At 40.5% G+C, this 22,002-nt stretch overlaps 2 protein-coding genes across 2 annotated transcripts in view; both read left to right on the plus strand.

Annotated features, from left to right (window-relative positions):
- The window catches only part of slc6a3 (solute carrier family 6 member 3), a 402,128-nt gene that overhangs the window by 20,536 nt on the left and 359,590 nt on the right, over positions 1-22,002 (plus strand). The window lies entirely within an intron of this gene.
- LOC139334280 (doublecortin domain-containing protein 2-like) lies at positions 495-21,850 on the plus strand. Its single transcript, XM_070967077.1, has 9 exons — positions 495-1,217; positions 2,243-2,297; positions 5,665-5,741; positions 6,298-6,432; positions 6,850-6,999; positions 7,917-7,971; positions 8,135-8,309; positions 19,505-19,575; positions 20,252-21,850. The coding sequence occupies exons 1-9, from the start codon at positions 931-933 to the stop codon at positions 21,047-21,049; spliced, it is 1,803 nt and encodes a 600-aa protein (XP_070823178.1). The 5' UTR covers positions 495-930; the 3' UTR covers positions 21,050-21,850.

The raw sequence follows: 22,002 nt of genomic DNA on the forward strand, positions 1-22,002 counted from the left end.
TTAAGGACAGTGGATGAAAAATAGCTAATTAATCCACACACTTCTATTATGAATTCCTCTGTCTTTTAATTGCTGCAACGGGAAACGCGCCGCTTGACAATAATGTGTAAAAGAACACAGAGTACAGATGTCCCCGTTGTTATGCGACACAAATATAGTACACAAAACAAACATGTTTTTTGTCCCACTTTCGGGATGTCGCCGGCAACACGGGTTTCCAATTGGTCTCTTGATGCCCAATTAACTTTCTCACGTGGCTGTCGGAGGTTTTTACACCTTCTAAGTCTTGAACTGTAGCGTACAGTTTGATTTCCTCTGCTCAGGAAGCTCTTACTGCGTCTTCGCTCATGTTTCCTACACTTTGACAGTGTGCGCTTTATGAAATAGGTCCATGCTTTCACTTCAGCTAATGATTGACTGCCTGTTGATTACGGCTGTGTGAGGTCCCTGATAATCGGTGAGAGAGCAGCGGCGTGTTCCCATAGATACATCCCAACAGATGAGCTCCCATGATGCCCAGCCTACATCGCGGGGAAGCTGCAGAGACGCGCCTGGCTGCTAACATCACCAGCTGCGTAGCGGTGCACGCGAAGCGGAGGACTCTGCACCGTAGCGGATTGAGATTTTGCAAAATCTTCTGAATGGTTGTCATTTAAAACGCAGCCACAGCTTCATGCACGTGCCCATATTTTTCTTAAGTTATCTCCTCCTTAAACTGAGAGTTGCTCTGAACGCCTTTGTGTCCAAACTGGAAGACCTGAGTTCTTCGTTCATGTCAGTCAACCCGAAGCATTTGGCCAGGATGGACCAGCTCTAATAACATTATGATGGCGTGCATGCTTTCGTCTCGCAATTGGGATCAACCTGTCGCAAGTTTATTATAACAAAGACCTCTCTCCGCCGCGCGCCAGCCTACTTTTACGCACAGCGATGAGCTCGGAGAAGCCAAACTTTCTGTCACAGCCCGTCGTGAAGAGCGTTTTCATGTTCCGAAACGGTGATCCTTACTTCGAGGCTCGCAGGATTGTTTTAAACCAAAGGAGGGTGTCCAACTTTGAGAGTGTACTGAGGGAGGTAACCGGCGGGATACAAGCCCCATTTGGAGCGGTGAGAAACATCTACACGCCTAAAGGAGGCCACAAGGTGGAATGCTTGGAGAGCCTGCAGAGCGGGGAGCAGTACGTCGCTGCTGGGAGAGAGAGATTCAAACGGCTGGAGTAAGAGTAAACCAACGTTTGGCCTAATAATCATTTTGTTTTCAATTGAGCTATCTCACAGCGACTAAGCCTGAAGAAGGGGTGCTAGTGTTGTAATGACATACAACCGTATGCGAGCAGGGTTATCCCATCTATAGCCTACAGGAACGCATGCTGGTTAGTTGTTATTACCGTTAAGTCATTAGATTCCCAGTTTAAATGCACTGCACAGATACTAAGTTGGCTCCACAATCAAGCTGTCAATCCAGTAAGCAATTCTCGACATACATACATTCAGTCACTGAGAATCATACCTGTTGATTGAGTCATTATTAAAGTTTATGTGACTCAACAGTTCTGCACCAGTACTGACTCACAGTGCTGAAGCAGATGAGATCAGCACTGTAGAGAAGTGTGCCTTTGCCATGGCCTAAAAATAAGTGGACTTAAACTGCAGATAATGAGATTTGTGCAGGAAGTTATTCATAGAATGCAGTGGTGAAGCAGTCGAGTGGGAATATATTCTGGAGCCTTGAGGTTTGTATACTGTCATCATGCTCCTTGATGTAGGTATTTTTACATTTCCAGGGAAAGATGTATGAGATATATCCTCTGCTGCACCTCAGTAGTCATCATCCTGTTGTCCCTGTCACTGCATACCAATTGTTGCTCCAATACCCAGAAGAATTGTGTTAAAAATCAGTTCTAATGCAAGAGATGTATACATGAATGATTCACCAACTAACCATTTATGCATGGTAAATATGTATGCACTTACAGTATTATGCATAATGAGGAGCTACAGTGCACTCAAGGAGTGTTTAGGAGATGAGATGTTACTTTTTATCTGTGCTGTGGCAGCACAGGCAGCACTAAACAAAACATGATGGATATCTCCTACTATAAATTAGCATGCCAGCACATTCACAACGCTAACTGATAAACTATAGTAATATTTCTTAGTTTGTGAGTTACTTAATACCTCTGTTAAAAAACTTCTGTGCATGATTAGCATAGCCTTACTTCACTTTATGTTTTGTCTGTAGCTACCAACAGATTGGTTCAAGAAAGAAGAGGATGATGCAGACTCTTCCAATGCAGGTAAGGCAAAAGTGCTGTTAGAATAAAGCAAACCCTCCTTTTGTTAGGAAGCCATTCATGTGTCAAGTCAGCTAAGACAGGTGAGTTTCTGTTGAATGGCTGTGGCACTTCATGAAGATATAGCTGCTAATAGCTGTGCCTGGAACTCCTAATCTGTACAATCTTTGGCATCATCTAAACGCAATCTGCAGAAATGGAACCAGTTTACATAATTTACAGAGTCTTGTCAATCATCCAGACAGTCTCGGGGTGTGGTGCACCTTCACATGCCTTTGCCAGAGAAGATCCTCAGGTTCCACTCCACCTTGCAGCCTTTTAGCTTTGCAATAAGAAGCATGCGTGGTCTCACTTTATTTGATGGGAACGTACCTTCAGTTTGTCAGTCACTTGTGAACTCACTCATGCGCTGTTGCCTGGCTGACATCTTAACAGCGAGCTCATATGTGCATGACAGAAAGCCAGTTCTAAGTCTCTGCTAAGCAGCTGATTTTTCAGCTGTACAAGCTCAGTAGTAGCCACATGAGAATGAGTAAGGTAATCATAGACACATTGTTTGAATTGGTTTTATTTTATTGACTTATTTTGCATTTGCCTTCAGAGATTAATGAAACCCTCACCAGCTATGTTTTCGAGGCAGGGTTTTGATTACAATATCCTTACGTAATCCAGCATTTCAACATTTGAAACGGCCACTAAATGCAAGATACATGAGGATTTGGAACATCAGCTCTGCACACCTGCCCCCACCCACAGTGTAAAGGTTTAGAAAGATAATTTAAGCGAGGTGTAATGTTTGGCATTCCTCTCTATTGTTCTCTGTGAAGAATCACTTTGTTGTCGTCTCCATAGCCATGCATTATTGATTTATGGATCATAATCATCCCTCCTTTCAATGCATCTTTAATCACCAGCTATGAAGTCACAGCCAAAACAAGAGCAGCTTAAAGTCAGGTCACCCACAGGCTCATCTATTTTGAAAGTGAACTGCAAACAAGAGGTTTGTTTTTTTGTTTAATACAAAATTTTATTCTAGGTAGGGCACAGATATAAACCATAACAATGGGTAATACAGGAAAAAAAAAATAGATGTTTGACATGTAAGGTTTAACATGCTAAATTTTATTCAAAGAAAACAATGGGTCACCAAGGGTGTTTATCAGGGTATTTTCTACCACAAGTGTACAGCCCATTTTTTCTTTGTCTTCTGTCTGTGGCCAAAACCTCTGAAGCATTGACTTTGTGTGTCCTGCTGGACCACTGTAACACGTTAATCATGCCCAGAGAATCAGAGCTCTGTTTCCTTGATTTTGCCTTATCACCCACTAGTAAGAAGCATATTCATCACAGATAACCTCAACCGCTTGTTGTTCCCCCTGTGATTACATTATGAGCATAAAAAGAGCCAATTTAGTTCACAAGGACCCTGCCTCACCATCACTACCCCCACTTAACCTGCCTGATTGTGTCGATTAATGATGAGAACTCTTAGCTGGCTGAATGGTTGGCAAGTTTGTTTATTGTCCTATTGATTTTGGAGCATTATAGGAAGGACTAATTACAGGAAGGTTACTGCCTCAGATGTACCATTCAGCATGAGGCTTATTTATATTACATTAGACCAACCTTTTACATCAACCTTTTTGTCATTGTACACAGTACAGGTACAAAGCCAATGAAATGCAGTTAGTTTCTAAACAAAAGTACAAATGAAAGAGTATTATTTGTAGTTACATTCATGTCTACGTTACTACAGTACTAGTGTAGTACTTAAGTACTACAGCAATGATATTGTTGGAGAGGAGTGATGATGCAGGACCACAAATCCACCTTTTGACAATCCTTGACAAAGGCTTATTTTGCTGCTCATAGTAGAATGTCTTACACCCCCTTTCACATTAAAATGATCTCTTTTGTTGCTCTGTGTTTGATCGGGTTGGCTTAAGAGGACGCACTTGAAGCAGTGCCCAAACCGGCTGGGTCAATAAACAGTGATGTTAGTATGTCAATTTAGTGATTAAGTGAGATCAAAATATATTGATTTCCACCACCAGCTTTGACAAAGTCTTAACACCATGAGCTGGCACTAACTTTGCTTATTAATGAAGCTGCATCTCAAGTGTATGAGCTGCACTGAAAGTACATGGTATTTCCTTGGTCCTGGTTTTCTTTTAAAGGTACCTGCTATGCAATATGATAGAATGTACTAAATCACTGGAAACTTAGTACTAACAGTGCAAACTGATGCTTTTTGCAAATTGTCAATAGGAAAAACAAATCTAGTCCTTCTAATAGCTCCCTAGTGACTGATCCAAGCGTCGCCTCACTTGTTTCTGTTTGTTCCTGGCTTGTTTTGGTTATTATGTGGTGCATAGTAGTCTCTGTGGTTTACAGTCCCCATAAAAGGGCAATGGTTAAAATGGAAGTGAAATAGCCTGCTTTGAACAAGCAGCATCTTTGGGAATTTCCATTATTTCACTGTTGTGTTATCCTCTGTGTAGTGAGGACCTCTCTATTAATGCAGTCAGATGCCTTGTTACTGATATACTGTACCTCTGAAAACATCCTGCACCTTGTTTTATGATGAAAGTTTGTTCATTCTACTCCTGGCCTGCACACCTCTGTTGCCACGGTGCACTCACAGACCCCAGAAGACTTTTAATGTATCTCCTCCCTTATCTCGCTCTCTCACTCTCTCTCCCAGGATCCAAATCTTAGCCTTAGAGTCACAGTGGGTTACTGGGTGTTATGGGACAGGACCTGCGGTGCTCACTCTCTGCAGCCTCACAACCTCAGAGGATTAGCAAGGGCTCATTCTTTTGCTGTCACAGAGATGAGGGACAGATTCTTTTCATGTGCACAAAAGCTCTTTAGGGGTAGAAGCTTTTGATGTTACACAGTTTTGTTTTGTTTTTTTGTGTTATTTACTGAAAAGTGGATTGATTTTTAAATGAATAAAAATATTGTTCTATTGCTATATCAAACTGTTACCACTCTTGATTGATTGGATTGATTTTCCAAGCAGGTCTGGCTCTTGAGGATGTACAGTATTAGCCCTGTTGACTCCCCTGACATGGGCAGCTATAATTAGGAGCAGGTGTTATCTTAGATGTTGTCCTCGTCCTCGTCTCCAAAGCAAAAGGCCCCTAATTTTGTTGTTCAGTCTCTGCTCACACACACACACACACACACACACACACACACACACACACACACACACACACACACACACACACACACACACACACACACACACACACACGCACGCACATTAATGCCCATACATGATGTTTATGTTTATGTTATATATTTCTTCTTCTTCTTAATCATATTGTTTGCCATATTTTACTCTTTTATCCCTCTTTTCCAGGCCAAACCCCTGCCACCCAATCGAATCATTGTGTCAGCTCGATTCCTCAAACCCATCAAGGAGCCATGTACAATATTGTAAGTTCAGTTCCTCCTGTTTAACTATTATCACTGTTTTTGCCTTGCCTATTCAATTCAATTCAATTCAATTCAATTCAATATTCCTTTATTCATCCCGCGAGGGGAAATTCCAATTTCACAGCAGCATCAATAAAGTGGATAGAATGTTAAAGGACAAGTGCATGCAAATTAAACACAGCAAGTACAAAATATATATACAAAAGGCTGGGATAGAAGGAGAAATGTCATCCTGTTATGTACCGACAGACTTTTATGTACCGAAATATTGCACAAGTTATTGCACAGATTATTATACATATAATATAATTTTCAGATTCAGTCTTACAATGTAAATATTTCTTCAATTATGCTTTCTTTCAAATATAATATATGGTATGTATGTAACACGCTGCCCTGATTTTGACTGTGTACCCAAGTGGCAGATAATGTCACAGACTGCTGAGTTAGCAATACCCTTGGCTTCACTGAACTGAGGAGTTTACTTGACGCAAAGCAGTCTGTGTCAAAGTTCTGCCAAAGTGTTTGCATTTCTGTGCGTATGTTCTTTCCATAGTGTGGTAGCAAATGGCGATGTCTTAAACCCCGCCATCAGGCTGCTGATCCACCAGAGGATGCTTGGCCAGTTTGACAGAATACTAGAGATGATCACAGAGAAGATGGGTTTGAGAGTCCTGGGCGGTGTTCGAAGGTACAGCTTGAAACTGAATATATGCTCACACTTCACATATGGACTGTGCTTTTCCATACTTTAGGATATAATTTCTGTCTTTACTTGTTGACTTAAAAAACTCCACAAGTTTAACACCACATGTTCTTCCATCATAGCAGATGATCCCGTTAGATTTTCTGTCACCTAGCTGCATATATTTGCATATAAGTGAAAACATGAAAGATTGTCTTCAAACTCCTTCACACTCTAATGTTAACTTCAGTGTTTTTTGAATATCTTTGCTCTTGTGGTATATGAATAGTAACACACAATATGAAGACACAACAAAACAGTGTTTGACTATTAAATGACCACACGATTAAGGGGGGATTTTTGCCAAACTGGTACAAACACCTGATGGAAACCTTGGGGCTTTTGACTGTGTCTGTTTTCTAGCCTCTACACCTATGACGGCCACCAGGTGACTGATGGGAACCAGCTGGAGAGTGGTCAGCTTTATGTGGCTGTGGGAAGAGAAAGATTTAAGAAGCTGCCTTACAGTGATCTACTTTTCACCAAGCCCAGAGGTACAAGGAGGGTCAACGGGTAAGCACTGCACTATTGAAAGTACTTCATTGGTTACATGTTGTCTGAACAAAAAATATGGAAAAAACTGCACTGCCATTATATCTGTGCTACAACACAGATAAAAACCCTGGATTTTTTGCATGTGAATAGATCCTGCATGAAGCTAGCAGAGGTGCATATTGTTTTTATTTTCATATACAGTACTGTATTGATGCCTAAACCTGAGCAAACTGCAGCTGTTTCACGGCATTAACACTGTAAGGACAACGGCTGGCTGCTGATACTCTCCAAAGGTGATATATTTTGGGAGTCACTGGCAATTGACCTTTTAGGTATGAGGATGTGTTGAACATCATTGACCAATGATCCACATTGTAAATGGAAATTTAAAAATGCAATACCATGGTGATCAGAGATGGTTCTTGCAGATTGTTCAGTATGTTTTTGTATGTGTTTCAGTATAGACAGTAATCACTCCTCCAGGCCTAATATCTGCTTTTAAATGTCCTTAAACCAACATCCCTTAGTACCAAATATATTAATCATGGATAATATCTGTGAATAACAGTTGAGCCTTTCATACTGCAATGTTTAAATAATGTTTACATTCTAATGAAATAAATAAAATCAGCAAGAAAATGTATGATATATACCATTTTACATGCACATGCAAAAAAAAAAAAGTCTTAAACACACACTATTTAACAGACTTTTCCATATTATAGTAGGTTTTTTCTGGATTGGAACATTACTGATTATTCCAAAAACTCAAACCCTCCCCATTTTCATTGTGAGATGCATTTTATTTCTATTGGGGTTGACAAAATGGCATGGCTAATTTCAGGAACCTGTGTTCATGAATCAGTGTTGTAAGGTGAGCACTTCACATCATGTATTTATGTTCATGAAATAATTTTTGTCTGTTTCATTTCCAGAATGAAAGCTTACTCTCTACCGCCTATCTACAGGTTCTCCAAGCAAAATGGAAATGTAAGAACGGCATATGCCTTTCACATGAATCATATTTGTGGCTTGCATACTCTACAGTGCTCATAAAAACACAAAAACTTCTCAACATTTTGTTTGTATTCTTGTGATTTATACACTTTTACTGAGTTTCTCATCAACTGAAATAGACTTCTATTTCCTCCAGACTAAGTCTATGGTCCGAAGCAGTGATAGTGGTGACTCTAAGGCCTCTCCTCCGGCCCACAATGGCAACAAGGACCACCTGTCCTCCATTGTCAGAGAGATCTCTCAGGCCAGACTCATGTCCCTCAGGAAGAAGAGGAGTGGGCAAAGCATGACCCTCGGCATCTCTGACAACGGTAATGCAGAAACAAAGAGAATGGTATGGATTGTAATGGAATATGTTTAGAGCATACTGACTTATTCCAAACAGGCCTGACAAATACAGTATGGCTTTTGGCGTTCAACAGCACCATATTGAAAGACAGAAGGCAGGAGATGGTAATGTGGCTCTTGTAAGTGTGTTTGTGTGTGTGAGGTTTGTTGAATGACATCAACGACAAAAAGAAAACAGCAGTATCATAAGAAAAATGACAAAAATGGAACAAAATAACTTTTTGGATGGATTTTTTTTGTAAAAAAACCAAACCAAAACAAAAACCACTGAATTGCTTATTTGTTAAATGCAGACATTCAATGTGTGTCATAACCAAAGATGCTTTTTCATGCATTGTTATATTCCAGTCTCACTGGTTGACCTTGATGGAATATTTGGAGGCCTCCTGGGTCTCCAGCAGGGAGCAATGCATTAATTGTATATAGTTCAGTGGAGTGTACAGTATGTGTGTCTGGCAGCACCCAGAGGCTGCGCAGTAAAACAGGGTTAAAAATTAAAATACTTAGCTATCATTATTTATTATTATTTGTTATACATACACCATTGAAAGTGGGAGTTTGTGTGTGTGTTGCTGTTTAGGAATCCACGATAAAGTGAATATCTAGGTGGGTGTATGCATATATGTGTGATTGCACGCGCTCGTGCCATTGAAAAGATGAGTGGCTGACTCAAGAGATTCCCTCTTAAGGACACTTCTCACGACACCGTTGCACGATCACGCTGTAATTGCCGTCTGGCCTTTTAATGTGGCATGTGGCACAAACAGTGTTTATATACAGTTCAGATTATAAGATATACAGATATATGATGTAATGCATGGCCTTTGAAATCTTATGTAACCTGCTTCAATCCCAAATGTCCACACAGTGGCACTGTTGCTCTGCAAAAAAAATATGGCAAGAAATGTTGAAAGTAGGTCTAGCATGATGACATTAACTACTTTTACAGGAAACACATTACGTCATCTTCTGGGCCTCTGATCAGTATATAATAATGTCCTGCAGAAACTCTTTATTTCCAGTTAGTCTTTACTCTGTGCTCATTGGCAGTGGGCACTTTTCTGAACATTAAGATGCTTTGTTGCCCTGGGACACTTAACAGATGCTTTCCATGAATAGTATATGCATTGTTTATAAGAGCGTGAGATGGGATGAAGAGCCTTTTTATTTTACAGTAAAAGGGATTTGGATTTTCTGCAGACTGCTTCTGACCTTATTGTAACGCCTGCTGCAGTATGAACCGCATTACGTCATCTTGTGGCTCATGATAGATGTTGCCCGTTTCCTCGTCTGGCAGGAGAGTTGACAGCAGAAGCCCGAAGGAGCGTGGAGAATTGTGTCTGTGGTTCAGGGGAGCTGGCATTTTGCATCAAAAGAGAGGGATGAGGAATGTGTGTGCACGTGCCTTTGTCTGTGTCTGTGTGTGCACGTGTGCATTTGAAACCTGTAATGTCACCCTCAAAATCCTCGGTGCATTAGATTGCGTGGCATGTCGCATTACAGGCAGAGAAAAACATGTTGCATTATTGGTCCCCTTGGATGACATTGACCCAAGATTGAATTAACAGACGGACAGTTCGGAAAACAAGATAAGGCATTAGACAAGATCGTTTGAATGGCTTCGAGAACATATCACATTCTCATGCACCCTTCACCGTTTGACCTATGAAGTCTTTTTCCAATGCGTCATGTTTACAAGAATTAATGTTTTCTCTGATTTGTCTGGATGAGTAGCCGCTTGTAGTGTCTGTAATGTGGTCTCTGTGTGGCAGTTAGAGCCTGTCTCTGTCCATGGTGCTGAAGACTTCAGAAGATCAGTAGGGTGAGATTTCCCAAAGGTATCTTTACTCTCTCTGTTCATCTTCTATCCTAAAGCAAAGCAATGCTAAAATGTTATTTGAACATTTGGTTTCTCAAAAGCGAGCAGGGGCTGAAATCATATCTGCCCCTTGGCTTACCAAAAACAAGTGAGTTGTGTGCCCACTAGTAGCAAAGTTCATTGTTCAGCATGTGTTTGTCCAGCTCGGCATCTCAATAGGAACACAGTGTCCGTGTCGTCTTTGCTTCGTGATTCACAACCGCGCAGAGGTGGTTTTGGTGTCACGTTGCTGTTGGGAAATCCTGCCCTGGCTTGGATATGAGGTAAACACATCCCATTCTGCTGCCAAAAGGAGCACAGCCAAAAAGTTGGCTGACTGGCAGAGGCTGTGGAAAGAACACAGCATGAAACCCACACTTCAGATCTCTGGTGTGCTGGAACACTGGAGTAAAAACAAAAGATTATTATAAAGGTGTCCTGTCATTATAAATGTATTTTTGAGAGAGGGAGGGGGTGGGGGTGGGGGTGGGGGTGGGGGTGGGGGTGGGGGTGGGGGTGGGGGTGGGGGGATGTATGGACTGAGAGGTATTGAGAGAAAATGAGAGTGAGAGAAAGAGAGAGAGAGAAAAAAAAGACAAATGAGACAGAGTGACCCCGTAACTGGAGATTCTCCCTCTGTTCTGCGCTGACTCTGTTGTGACAGGGAGGTTAGATTTTGTGTGTGTCCATGTGTGTGTGTCGGTACGCCAGTCCCCATTATTCACTGTCTATCAGCTGCTGGGAGCCAGACTGAGGATAACTCCAGCAGTTTCTGTCTGGTGTATTGTAAAGCTTCTGACTTTTCTGCTTCATTAGAGTGAACACAGTGGTGAGTGACAGCAAAGACAAGGGGGAGGCAGTGCGACAAGTCATGCAGCAAAGGTCATGGAATGAATTTGAACTGAGTATAACAAAGACATTGGGCTTAAAAGACTTAACCAACAAGACACATTGCCTGTCACATGCTTCACCCAACGTAGTTCTACTTCACGGAAGCTTAAATTGGGTAAATTATTGGTCCAATTCGGCCAGTGTTAGCTTCTGCTTTCAAAAACACATTCATGTTCAGGTTGTATATAACCAACACACAGTTGTTGCTAACCTCAAAATAGAAATAGGATGTTTATCCTTGTTCTCTTTCATAAAGGGCCTTTGTGACCAGTTGCTCCCTTGAGGAGAGAGGAGAGAAGAAGTAGTAAAAAGAGAAGCAGCAGGAATGGGAAAAGAGCCAAGAATTAAAGACAGTAGAAAGAGAAAAGGATGTGTTTTGACAGGTGAGGGGACATAGGATGTAAAGCGAAGAGAAGATAAAGGACAAGGTTAAAGAAGAGGGAATAAAAGGTTGTGATGATGAAGGGAGGAGAACATAATGAGGAAGGAGAAAGGAAAAAGGGAGTACAGGTGGAATCAAGTAGTGAATATGATGAATAGCTTGAGATGGTGGAGCATGAGCACTGGGTGGAATAAAAAGGCCCAGAGATATTGAAGGGTAAAGGGATGGGTGGAGTTTGGATAATTGCCTTTCATTTGGATAATCTCTCCATTTAGAGTCATCAAAGCAGAATTTTACTTGCCTCTGCCCCTTGCTGGGGCCAAATTGCTGCTCTGAAAATCAACAAAAGAGCCTTGTGCTTCGAGAAGGAAGGACAGGCAGAGAGGTATGGACAAGAGGAGAGAGAGGAGGAAGACAGGGGGAAGTGTGTTTACTGATTACTGATTATTTACTTACATGAGTAGTGTATGCCTCTGTACATGCATTAATGAGAGGGCACACCATTGTGGGCTTTTTTGGCTTTTCAAAATAATATGTGTGTGTGTAAGGTCTGTTCTCAGTTTGATTGGTATCCAGCAAAATAAGCTAATTGTCCCCCTGTAGATAATTTTGACCTCACACAATGGAAATCATATATGACATTTTCGGCACAGATAAGCATGTGGTAGTTCAGTTAGTTACACATATAACATGATGTATTTATATCCTTAATTTTTTAGTCAGGGTTGCAGAGCTGGGATAATAACTTCATATTAGTGGCTGATGATATTGTGGATTTGGTGATTGTCTGAGGATTCAAACAACCTGCAGCCATCATTTTTTGATGGAGTTAATTCCTTAAAATACGAGTTTGTTCAATGGAAGAAAATCATAGGGCACAATACTGTAAATGCCTTGTATGCATTGCAAGCTACACAGTAGTCATGACTGAAAGAGCTGCAAATCAATCTAGTCTTCACACGCGTAGTTATGAAATCTTTTGTGAGATATGGATTTCATGCAGCCTCAGCAGCCTGAAACCCAGCAATATTGGAAGAATGAGCTTTTCAACAAATGTAAAGGCATTTTCACTTGATAGTAGATTTCACAAAAGCAATTTGGACACACACATCGTAAGGTTCCTCCTATGTTCTTCCACAGACAAACACTCACAGAGCAGTTTTGTGTCTCTCAGTAAGGTTCATCGTGCCCTTTGTTTCACATCTCTAAGCCTGGAGATGGTGAGTTCTCAATCACCCAGGTACCATCACTCTCACGCCAGCGCTAGCATTGAAACCTCAAGGACATCCTCTTTACACAGAACCTTATGTTCTGAGTAGCCCGCTGGCTCCTTTTCATGTACTCGGCTCCATCTTTTTAATGTTGCAGGAGCCAATTCAATTTACGCTACATGATGCCTCCCCATTATATCTGTTCCTGTTATTTTTATTGAAGGGGATTTGATTTGAAGTCAGGGAAGTTTTAAGTTGAGGTATTTTTCAAGAAAAAAAAAAAACTCCAACTGGAAACATTCTTAGTCTTATCTGCAGTTTGATTGCAGGAGAAATGAAGACAGCTGCATATGTGAGCATGTCTGTGTGTGTGTTTATACATGCCTTTCCACATGCACAAGACATCCAGCCATGCAGATCAGCCTTCTGCCTCTGGTGTCATAAAATGTGATGCTCCCTTGGGGAATTAGCCCTGTTAGCATATGTATCTATAATTCCTGTCAGAGTGAAATAGGGTTCAAAACAGTGTTGGGAGGCAGGAGACGTGCTCACAAAGAGCAAGTGTGTCTTAAACCGTGTGCCTATGACAAAAAAGAAGCTCAGCAGCGAAGGATCAGAGATGGCAACATTTAGAGGAAGTTTTTTTTCTCAGAAAGTGTGGTTTGAGTGCTCTATGTTAAAAATATTTATGTGTGTCACGTGCATGCCTGTTTTTATGTGTGTCATGTGCGCGCTCGTATGTCACATTTCAGACAACACGGCCATCCTTCCCAATTCCTCCTTCATTCTTCCTCTCCTTTCATCTCTCCCTTTTCACAACAGTAGAAAAAGGTTCTTCATGACCCTTTGATGCAGGATTACTGGATTAAAGAGCAGGGTAGCTGCAATAATCTGCCACATTAATCTGTTAACAAGTGTTTCAGCTGTGACATACAAAAGTGCCGGCTGTGACATGTGAAGTATAGGGTTAGGCTGACGTGTGACACTTTCGATGACATGAATTTTCTTCATTTCTGTCACTTTTAATCTAGGCTGCTTTGCATGTTTTACTTATTTTTTTTTAACTTGAGCTGGTAGACGCACATCTTGAGCAGTTGTGATAGGAATATAATCAACTGCAGGGTCTGTATCAGCCTGAGACACCGAAACAGCCTTCAGCATACGACCTAAATGGCAAGAGTAAATATCTGACATTTGTGGAGATTTTAAGTTTCCATCATGTGTAGGAGCCGGGTTTAGGAGGACATCTGAAGTTACTGGTTGCCAGAGCAAAGTGCTTTGTATTCATCGCTGTCAGTAATGCAGTCCCACATACATATTCAGAGGTTGCACATTTCCGTTTGAGTCCAAAAAATGAAGTTTACAGTGCAAAGAGAACATCGAATCACATTGCAAAAAAGCATAAATCCCATCAGCACAATGCAGATGTAAGATGACGAATAAGAAAAGTAGTTCTGCTTGTGTTAACAGAAACTGAATGTAAGACATAATATTTGTTTCCAGTCTGTGTCCATTTTAGTCACCTGCATCATTTGAGTTCCATATGCAGATATCCAGCCACTGTGAATGTTACTGATCAGAAGACTTAAAACAGAATAGCATACAATTCTGTTTTTTGTTGTTCTGATTAGCCACTCCAAATAAAGCCATATCACCAAGACACTGGATGGTAACATTTCAGGCAACTGTGAGCAAAGTGAGAGAGAGAACAACCTCCAGAAATGATTAAAATATTTAACTGAAGCCATGACCTTTATAAATATTACTCTGTCTGTCTGACTGCAACATTGTTAAGCAGAGCTTCCCTCTGATTTAATGTCAAAGCTATCTTAAGCACAGGGCTGCACACTCCAGCAGATAAGAGGCATTTTCTACACTCCTGACAAACTGCACACTAGCATTAATGTACATAATTCATGGTTTCAGATGTATCTTGAAAAAAACCTTAGTGCAACGGATGTTCTGCGTACACACAATTTAAGACTGTATATCTGTTTTAAGTGCATTCAAGATGTTTTGAAGAAATATACTACAATCATCCTACAGTTCCCATATAACTCAGTAGCATCTGTCATTATAAAAGCTATTTAAAAAACATTTTTACAGGCTAAGTAGTGCTCCACGTGACAAGTAAACTGAATTTTTTGTGTAAAATGATGCAGAGTGGCAAATTTAGTGTTTCCAAAGCATTAGCATTACAAAAGATGTGTTCAGCTGTGATATGGCAGATTGTTGACTCTAAAATTTTTGGCAAACTAATAATTCTCTTTATAGCTTCACAGTGTGCTATTTTGCATTCTAAGCCTATGAGTTATATGACAATATATTGTGTGTATGCATGACAGAGAGACAGAGAGAGGGCAACAGATGAACAAGCACAACATCAAGTCTGCACATTTTACACAAAGCAGCTGGATTGTTTTTCTGGGTGTCACATCGCTATAAACTCAATACCAACTGGGCCTTTCTCGTGGCGGCCGGCCACACAATCATTAAATGTTTTAACAAGACCCTGGTCAGTGACTGGAGCGCACTTGCTGAGTGGCAACATTTCATAATTACCATTCAGCATTGCTACCCTTGTTGTTTTACACCCCAGCATAACTCAGCCATGTGCTGAGTGGGTTAAATCAGCTGGGTGTAAATAAGCAGTACACTGTACTGTGTGGTGATATATGGGGACAGTTGTGTGGAGTGATTTAGGTACATTAAGTAGTATGTCAAGACTTGAGTGTTTATTTAACACTGCAGAGCTAATCCACTGAAAGTAGAATTGGCTTGTGGAGGGCATGTCAACGATTTTTCCACGCGTTGGTTTATCAGCTTAAACACGCTGTGTGTTAAAACAGTGATTTGTGTTTATGTAGAACTACAACCACTGCCATTGATTTGTCAGAAGTGGCTTTCAAACAATAAAGAACAGGGTCATGCTATTGACCGTGGCATCTAATGCATATCCAAAAACATCTTCCCAGTATGCCTGTCAGGGTTTATATGGCCTGATTGTCCTATGGTGCTTAACAGCAACAAAGAGGATGAAATAAAAATGTGTATTCAATGAAGTTGCTGTGATTGAGATTTGATTTTGTTCAGCATTCCTTTCATTTCACAAACAATTATTTGCTAAACACTCAGCTGTCATTAACCTTCTGTGGATGTTGGGTGTCAGTCGGAGTTTACACACTGAGTGCAAGAAGTGGAATACATACAGAAGAGGCATAAAACAGGTGTTTCCCATCATGTGATGGTTTGCTTTTGAGATTTAGTTTTGAGTTTTCTAGTGGTCTCTGCAAAGCTTTATTCAGTTCAGTAGGTTTTCCCAGAAGTGTCACAGCACTGGGGATCTTCTAATCCTTGACATAAAAGCTCTCAGAGAAACTGGAGTAAATGATTTTGCACAACATTTAAAACAGCAGGTTTCTGCAGCATTATGACTTCACAGCTGTTAAAAGCAACATACATCCTTAATAAACCTATTCATGGTTCCATTTGCATTGAAAAAAATGTATTCATGCCCTGGTCTGCTACAGATTTCCTGTGGAGTCGAGAACTTGATTGCACTGCACTGTATGGGTTTCATTCAGGAATGCTTCCTGGAGGAGTGGAAAAGCTTTTAAACATGATATTAGACCCTGCAAGTATGTGCAAGACGTGGTTGCCCACTCCAGCTCTGCAGTGGAGGTCTGAAGAGCACACTGATGTAATGCACATCAACATTGTCTCATTTTTACCATTATAATTAGAGGCTTTTCATGAAAAGATAAAGTGATATAGTCTTCAGTGTCACTCTTTCATTCTGCCAAATACATGAGAAGCTTTATTCACATGCTAATTACCCAACTCCCTGCAGAGTTTAAAACTCACCACTACAACTTCTGTAAACAAGACTGACAACAATCCCACATATCCTGGAGAAGGAATGAGAAGATGTGCCTGTTTGCTTGCGCTGTGCCTGGACTTTAATTTAAAACTCTTGGTGACAGCGCAGTTCAGGTTCAGGGTTCATCTGAGCACACGGAGCAACAGGAGGCTGGTTCTGTTGTGATACTTAGTGTTGTTTTATTAATTCAGTTGATGAATATAATCCATACATATTTCATGGGACTGTATTTACATCATGTTACCTGGTGTAAACTGCACACTGGATTCCCCCCAGTGTGTTCAAGCTGCTCGAATTGGATGAGCACATCAAATAGAAACACAGATCAAAGCAATGCTGCACAATGTTACTGTATGTAGCCGAGACGCAGATCACAAAAAAAAAGAAAAAAAAAGCTTGTTTTCACAAAGCCGTCCCCTAAAGCTAAAATCCTGCAGCAGTGAGGCAGAATATATGTGTTTGTAAAGACAGACGTGGAGTTTGCTTGTTGAGGATTGGTAGGTTATTGTATTTACTGCTACCTGCTATCACTTCATCTTCAGTTGTGTTTTATTACATTTCTCTGGAGCAACAGTCATTTATAACTTTACCTTTCATAAGAATGGCAGTGAGAGCCATTTATTTGAGTAATTATACCCACTTACACTTGCATCCTTGTTTTACCTCACACTGATGGATGAGATGTAGCATTACTCCTGAAATGTGGGTGTGCACTGTCTGTTTTTTTGTGTGTGTGTGTGTGTGTGTGTGTGTGTGTGTGAGAAGGAATGTGTGTGTGCGTTGTTGTCTGATTATGAAAGAAGAGACAGACACATTCACATTTACACACTCGCACACACACACATATACACTAAACTGTCTAGCCATTTGTGGTGCCAGAACACAAATCTACTGGATTTAATGAAGAGCAAGAAGGGGAGATTCTAAATATTGTGTTTAATTTGATTTAGCATTTTCATGAGCCCGTGCCTCATCCTTAAATCATGTTAAGATGTTTGGAGTCATAGTGGCTCATCCACTGCTTACTGCTTACGCTCGTTTGTTCAGCCCTCGCTGTTAATGAATGCCGGCGATTTCCATAAAATATTCTTAAAGAGGTCCGTTATTATTACCATAACGTTTCATCTCCCACCATAGCTAAACTTCAATCAGTTTTGCATTTGAAATGCATTAAATGTCTCCATAAACTCTTCTAATCTCTACCCGAATCATTTTTCTTCTTTAACTGGTGTGTGTAGAAAGGGAAACTAATATTAAAGACATCAATTACACTGTTCTTTTCTTTTCTTTTCTTTTTTTTTACCCCCACTCTTTTGCTGCTTATTTCTGATTGGAAATTTCAGTCTCATCCAGTGTTTCGAAACGAGTGTATAATTATGTTGTTTATCAGAGCGTATAGTCGTATTCCTCTTAAGATGTTTTGGGTTAATTACTCCAAGGCCTTTGATGCACATGCTCACATGAAAACAAAACAAAACAACAAAAAAAACAGCCTCATATTAATTTTGCACTCCAACAAACCTGCCTTGCTGAGCTGATTGCTTCAGTAGAAATGAGTGTGCTGCTGAGTGTTGAGTTGTGATGGGATGTCTTCATTTAAACACCAGCATCCACAGTATCACAGTTGTTTAGACAGTAAATGATGGCAGGTGTTTCCTTTGGTGGACTGTGTGCGATATGTTCTTGTAACCTTGCAGGCTGCCATTATGGCAGATTTGCTTCTTTTTTTTTTCTCTCTCGATCAATCAGTACTTTACTTAGTTTGTCTGACAAATTGTGTCTTGGGTAGAATAATCTTGTCTGCAGCTTGCAGCTTTGTTAAAAATCAGCAAATTGAAAAGGCCTCAGCAGATGAAACCGGTAATTTCTTTAAATCTAAAAGAAAATGTGGCTGCCCTTTCTCCTTCTAAGTCAGTTCTGAGTACCTCCTCTTACACTGGCACCCAGCGTCAGGGATGACCATCAGCACTGGTGGTGGAGACCTGAGGGAATCTCTTCATTTGGACTGGATTATATTTCTGTATGATTGTGTGTGGTACGGTACAGGATTAAAAAGCAATGGTTGACATTGAACAGCATATACCTGAATGTACCACTGTTGATTATTAGGATGATAACTGCTGTGATGGTGATAATAATAATAATAATTAAGGATGATGCCATCACAACCTTGAGCTTCTTGCTTGTAAAATGTGTTTGGGTCGTCTATCTCACACACTTCCATTGTCTGGAGAAGTTGTTTACTTGCCTGGAATAGTCTTGTGTTTTTCCTTTTCGCCACCAGGTGTCACTCTTGTGCTGTGTTTGTTCAAGCCTGAAAACACAGCTGTGGTATAAAAGATGTGCAATTTCAACAAGTCACTTACTGGGGGGTGAATAAAAGCTCCCTTATTTATAGGAGAGGCTTTATGGATTTCTGAAATGATGTAATGGTCTTGAAAAGTTGTCAGTACATAAAGGAAAAAATGAAGCGGTAAAATTACATTAGAGAATGAACAACAAACTGATGACATGAGGCTTTTATATAACAAGAGTGGCATTAATATTTAGTGTTGTTTTATGCTGAATTCATACACAGTGCTGTGATATGTGAGATACTTTAGCCTTTTTGAGCCTATTCAAAATCTGTCAGAACCTTGTCTGATTTGGCCTGCAGAAGTCTGTTTAAGCCTGTGCAAGATGAAATAAATGTCAGAGTATTTATACCAGGATGGCACCCATCACTCACCGTCATGAAATGTTGCCCTTACAAGCCCATTCAGGGCACAGTATCACACATTTGGATGAAACACTTTCTGTGTGTCCTAATATGACACACTGTGAAATGCTTTAAGTCAGTTTCTTTCCTTTAAAGATAGAGCCACCTCTTCTGTCGCTTCTGTCACATTCGCTCATTTGCTACGTTCATTATGCCTCTGTTTGCTGTCCGTTTCCAGATGACCTGGAATCAAAGGCTGACGATGGAAACACTGAGGACAAAACCCCACAAGAGCAGCCGCCTGAAGAGGTAAATAAAATAGGCCATGGCAGGGACAGACAATGACATCTTTGTAAAGAGAGGTCGATGTACATTCTGTTTGATGTCGCCTCTCATTAGGGCACACAGCAGGCACGTTGCCTGACGTAATGTCACGGGCTCTTTGTCACGTGTCGTTCTTGCTCTCGTGACACCTGGAGAATACGTCATAATGATGTGTCTACAACAGTAATTGCCAGAGTCTGGCCTCTTTGTATTTTAACAAGGGAAAACTGAGCTGCTTTCACTCATTAATGCTTTAAGATACAGAAATGTATATTTACATCACCCATGTGTCATGTGACAAAGCAGTTTTATTTGTTTTTGCTAACAAATGTATTACTATATAACTATGCAGTGCCTGTTGTTTAATTACCCAGTAATACAGTAACATATTAATGAAAACCTATTGTTTGACATACCATGGGGCATTAGAAAGTTCAAATGCCTGTTGTTTCTCTACTACTTGTTGCATATTGATTGACATACCAAAACTGAGTCTTGGGAAAAAAACATCACTGCCCTGGCACCACTTGATTTGTCAGTGCTCATGACTCAATGACGCTGTCACACTCTTTCAGGAAACTGTAGACTGTCACAGGGAGAGTTAAAATAATCAATCCAATTACACTGTTTCACTTGTTTCTGTGGCATTACTGCATTACAGAAACCTGCAGACAGTGATACAAAAGCTGCGGAGGAGAATGGTGAAACAGCAGGAGAGAAGAAGGAAGCTGGTGCTGAAAACACCACAGAAGAAGACACTTCTGCAAGCAAAGAAGAAAAGGAAGAAGCCCAGGAGGTGAATGGTGAAAAAGAGAGAGGGGAAGAGAAGAGGGAGAATGATGAGCAGAATGATGAAAAAGAGGGAGAGGCAACAGCAGGACACGAGGAGAAGGAGGAGAAGGTAGAAGAAAAAGTGAAGGAGGAGGTTAAGAGTAAGGAGCAGGGGTCCAGTGGTAGCAACAGTGATAAAACCCAGGACAGTAAAGAGAAAGAGGATGGAAGCCATACATCCTCTGAGGGTGAAAAGGATGTGCAAGACAAGAATAAAGAAGAGAAGCAAGATAAAGACGGTGGAAAGAGGGAGAAAAGCAGCAAGGACCAAGTTAATGATGTAGACACGGGGGAGGAACAGAAAGAGACAGAAAACAGCATCGACCCAGGGAAGACTCAGCCAGATAACGAGACAAAAGAGAACGATAGCAGCAGAAGTAGTAGTAGCAACAGTAACCAGGAAGAAGATGTGAGCAAAACAAGAGAGGGAGCTACCAAAGAGTCAGGAGAAGAGGAGAGAAAGGTGAACGGAGAGGTCAGCGGAGAGGATGATGAGGTGGAAAGTGAAGCAGAGCTGGACATAGAGGAGAAAAATTCAGCCAGTCCTAGAGATGCCACAGCAAATGGGGAGAAAGGGGAGGGTGACGATAAAGACAATCAAGACAAAAGCGGGAAAGAGAAGGATTAGGAAGGAAAGAGATAATGTCAAAGTTAATGGATGATGAGCCGTGCTGAAGCAACACAATCTAAAAACAATGAAGGTGGCAGAGCGAATTCACAGACAGAACAGCAAGACATATCCCCTTTTTGTTTCGCTAGATGGCCTTATAGAATCCGCCCTGATCAGAGAGCGACGTCCCAGTGTCGAGCAAGTAATAGACGCTTTGAACAGCTGACTGCTAAATGATGTCAAGACAAAACAGCATCAAAAGTTCAGGTAAAAGCTATTTATCAAAACACTGCTCCTAACTATCAAGTTTGAAACAGACAAAGCAATAAAAGTTATAATAATATAGTCCTATTTTTCATGAAGACACTGTTACCTCCTTCCTGGGCTGCTTTATTGTTTCAGAGTACACTGTGAGCACTGTAGCGAGTGATGCTGACATTATATGTTTAAAAAATCTGTTTATTTTTAACACGTATGATTTTACTTGCAGCTTGTATTTGAAGATGATTTTTGTATGTATGGTATTTTTATTTATTTCCCAAAGCAAGTGATACAAATGAACTTAAGCGTAATAAGCTATGTTTAATATTGTAAGCAAACTGTATGCGTCTGAATGTCCAGCTAAGTTATAGGATAATGAATAGAGTTTGAAAGTCTTCTTTGTGAAGTTAGTCCACATCTTAATCCTTCATTATGTAGTCTCTGTTGTCTAATGCATATTTGTTTATTTATATCGATCTTCTGCCAGAATGTAAAAGAGAAAATTACAGTTAGGTTCCTTTAAAAGATGATTTAATAAAACTAAATTTGTGTCCTTGCTTTATCCTCGTCATTTCATTATAAAAGGAATGAATTTGTCCAAAAATAATAATTTAAGTGTGGTAATGATAACCCTTTGCAGCAGTGGATATGGTCAGTATGGAATTACTGTATATGTTCAGTCAAAAGAAATGTTTCAAGGCCGAAGCTTG

Source organism: Chaetodon trifascialis, chromosome 7, assembly GCF_039877785.1.
Source record: "Chaetodon trifascialis isolate fChaTrf1 chromosome 7, fChaTrf1.hap1, whole genome shotgun sequence".
Classification (NCBI taxonomy): Eukaryota; Metazoa; Chordata; class Actinopteri; order Chaetodontiformes; family Chaetodontidae; genus Chaetodon; species Chaetodon trifascialis.

What these genes read in the sequence shown, in the direction of transcription:
- LOC139334280 (XM_070967077.1), top strand. Translation starts at nt 931, where the DNA reads ATGAGCTCGGAGAAGCCAAACTTTCTGTCACAGCCCGTCGTGAAGAGC. An exon ending in TGCAGACTCTTCCAATGCAG is followed by an intron (nt 2,298 to 5,664) that starts GTAAGGCAAAAG and finishes CCTCTTTTCCAG; the next exon opens with GCCAAACCCCTGCCACCCAA. An exon ending in CCTCGGCATCTCTGACAACG is followed by an intron (nt 8,310 to 19,504) that starts GTAATGCAGAAA and finishes GTCCGTTTCCAG; the next exon opens with ATGACCTGGAATCAAAGGCT.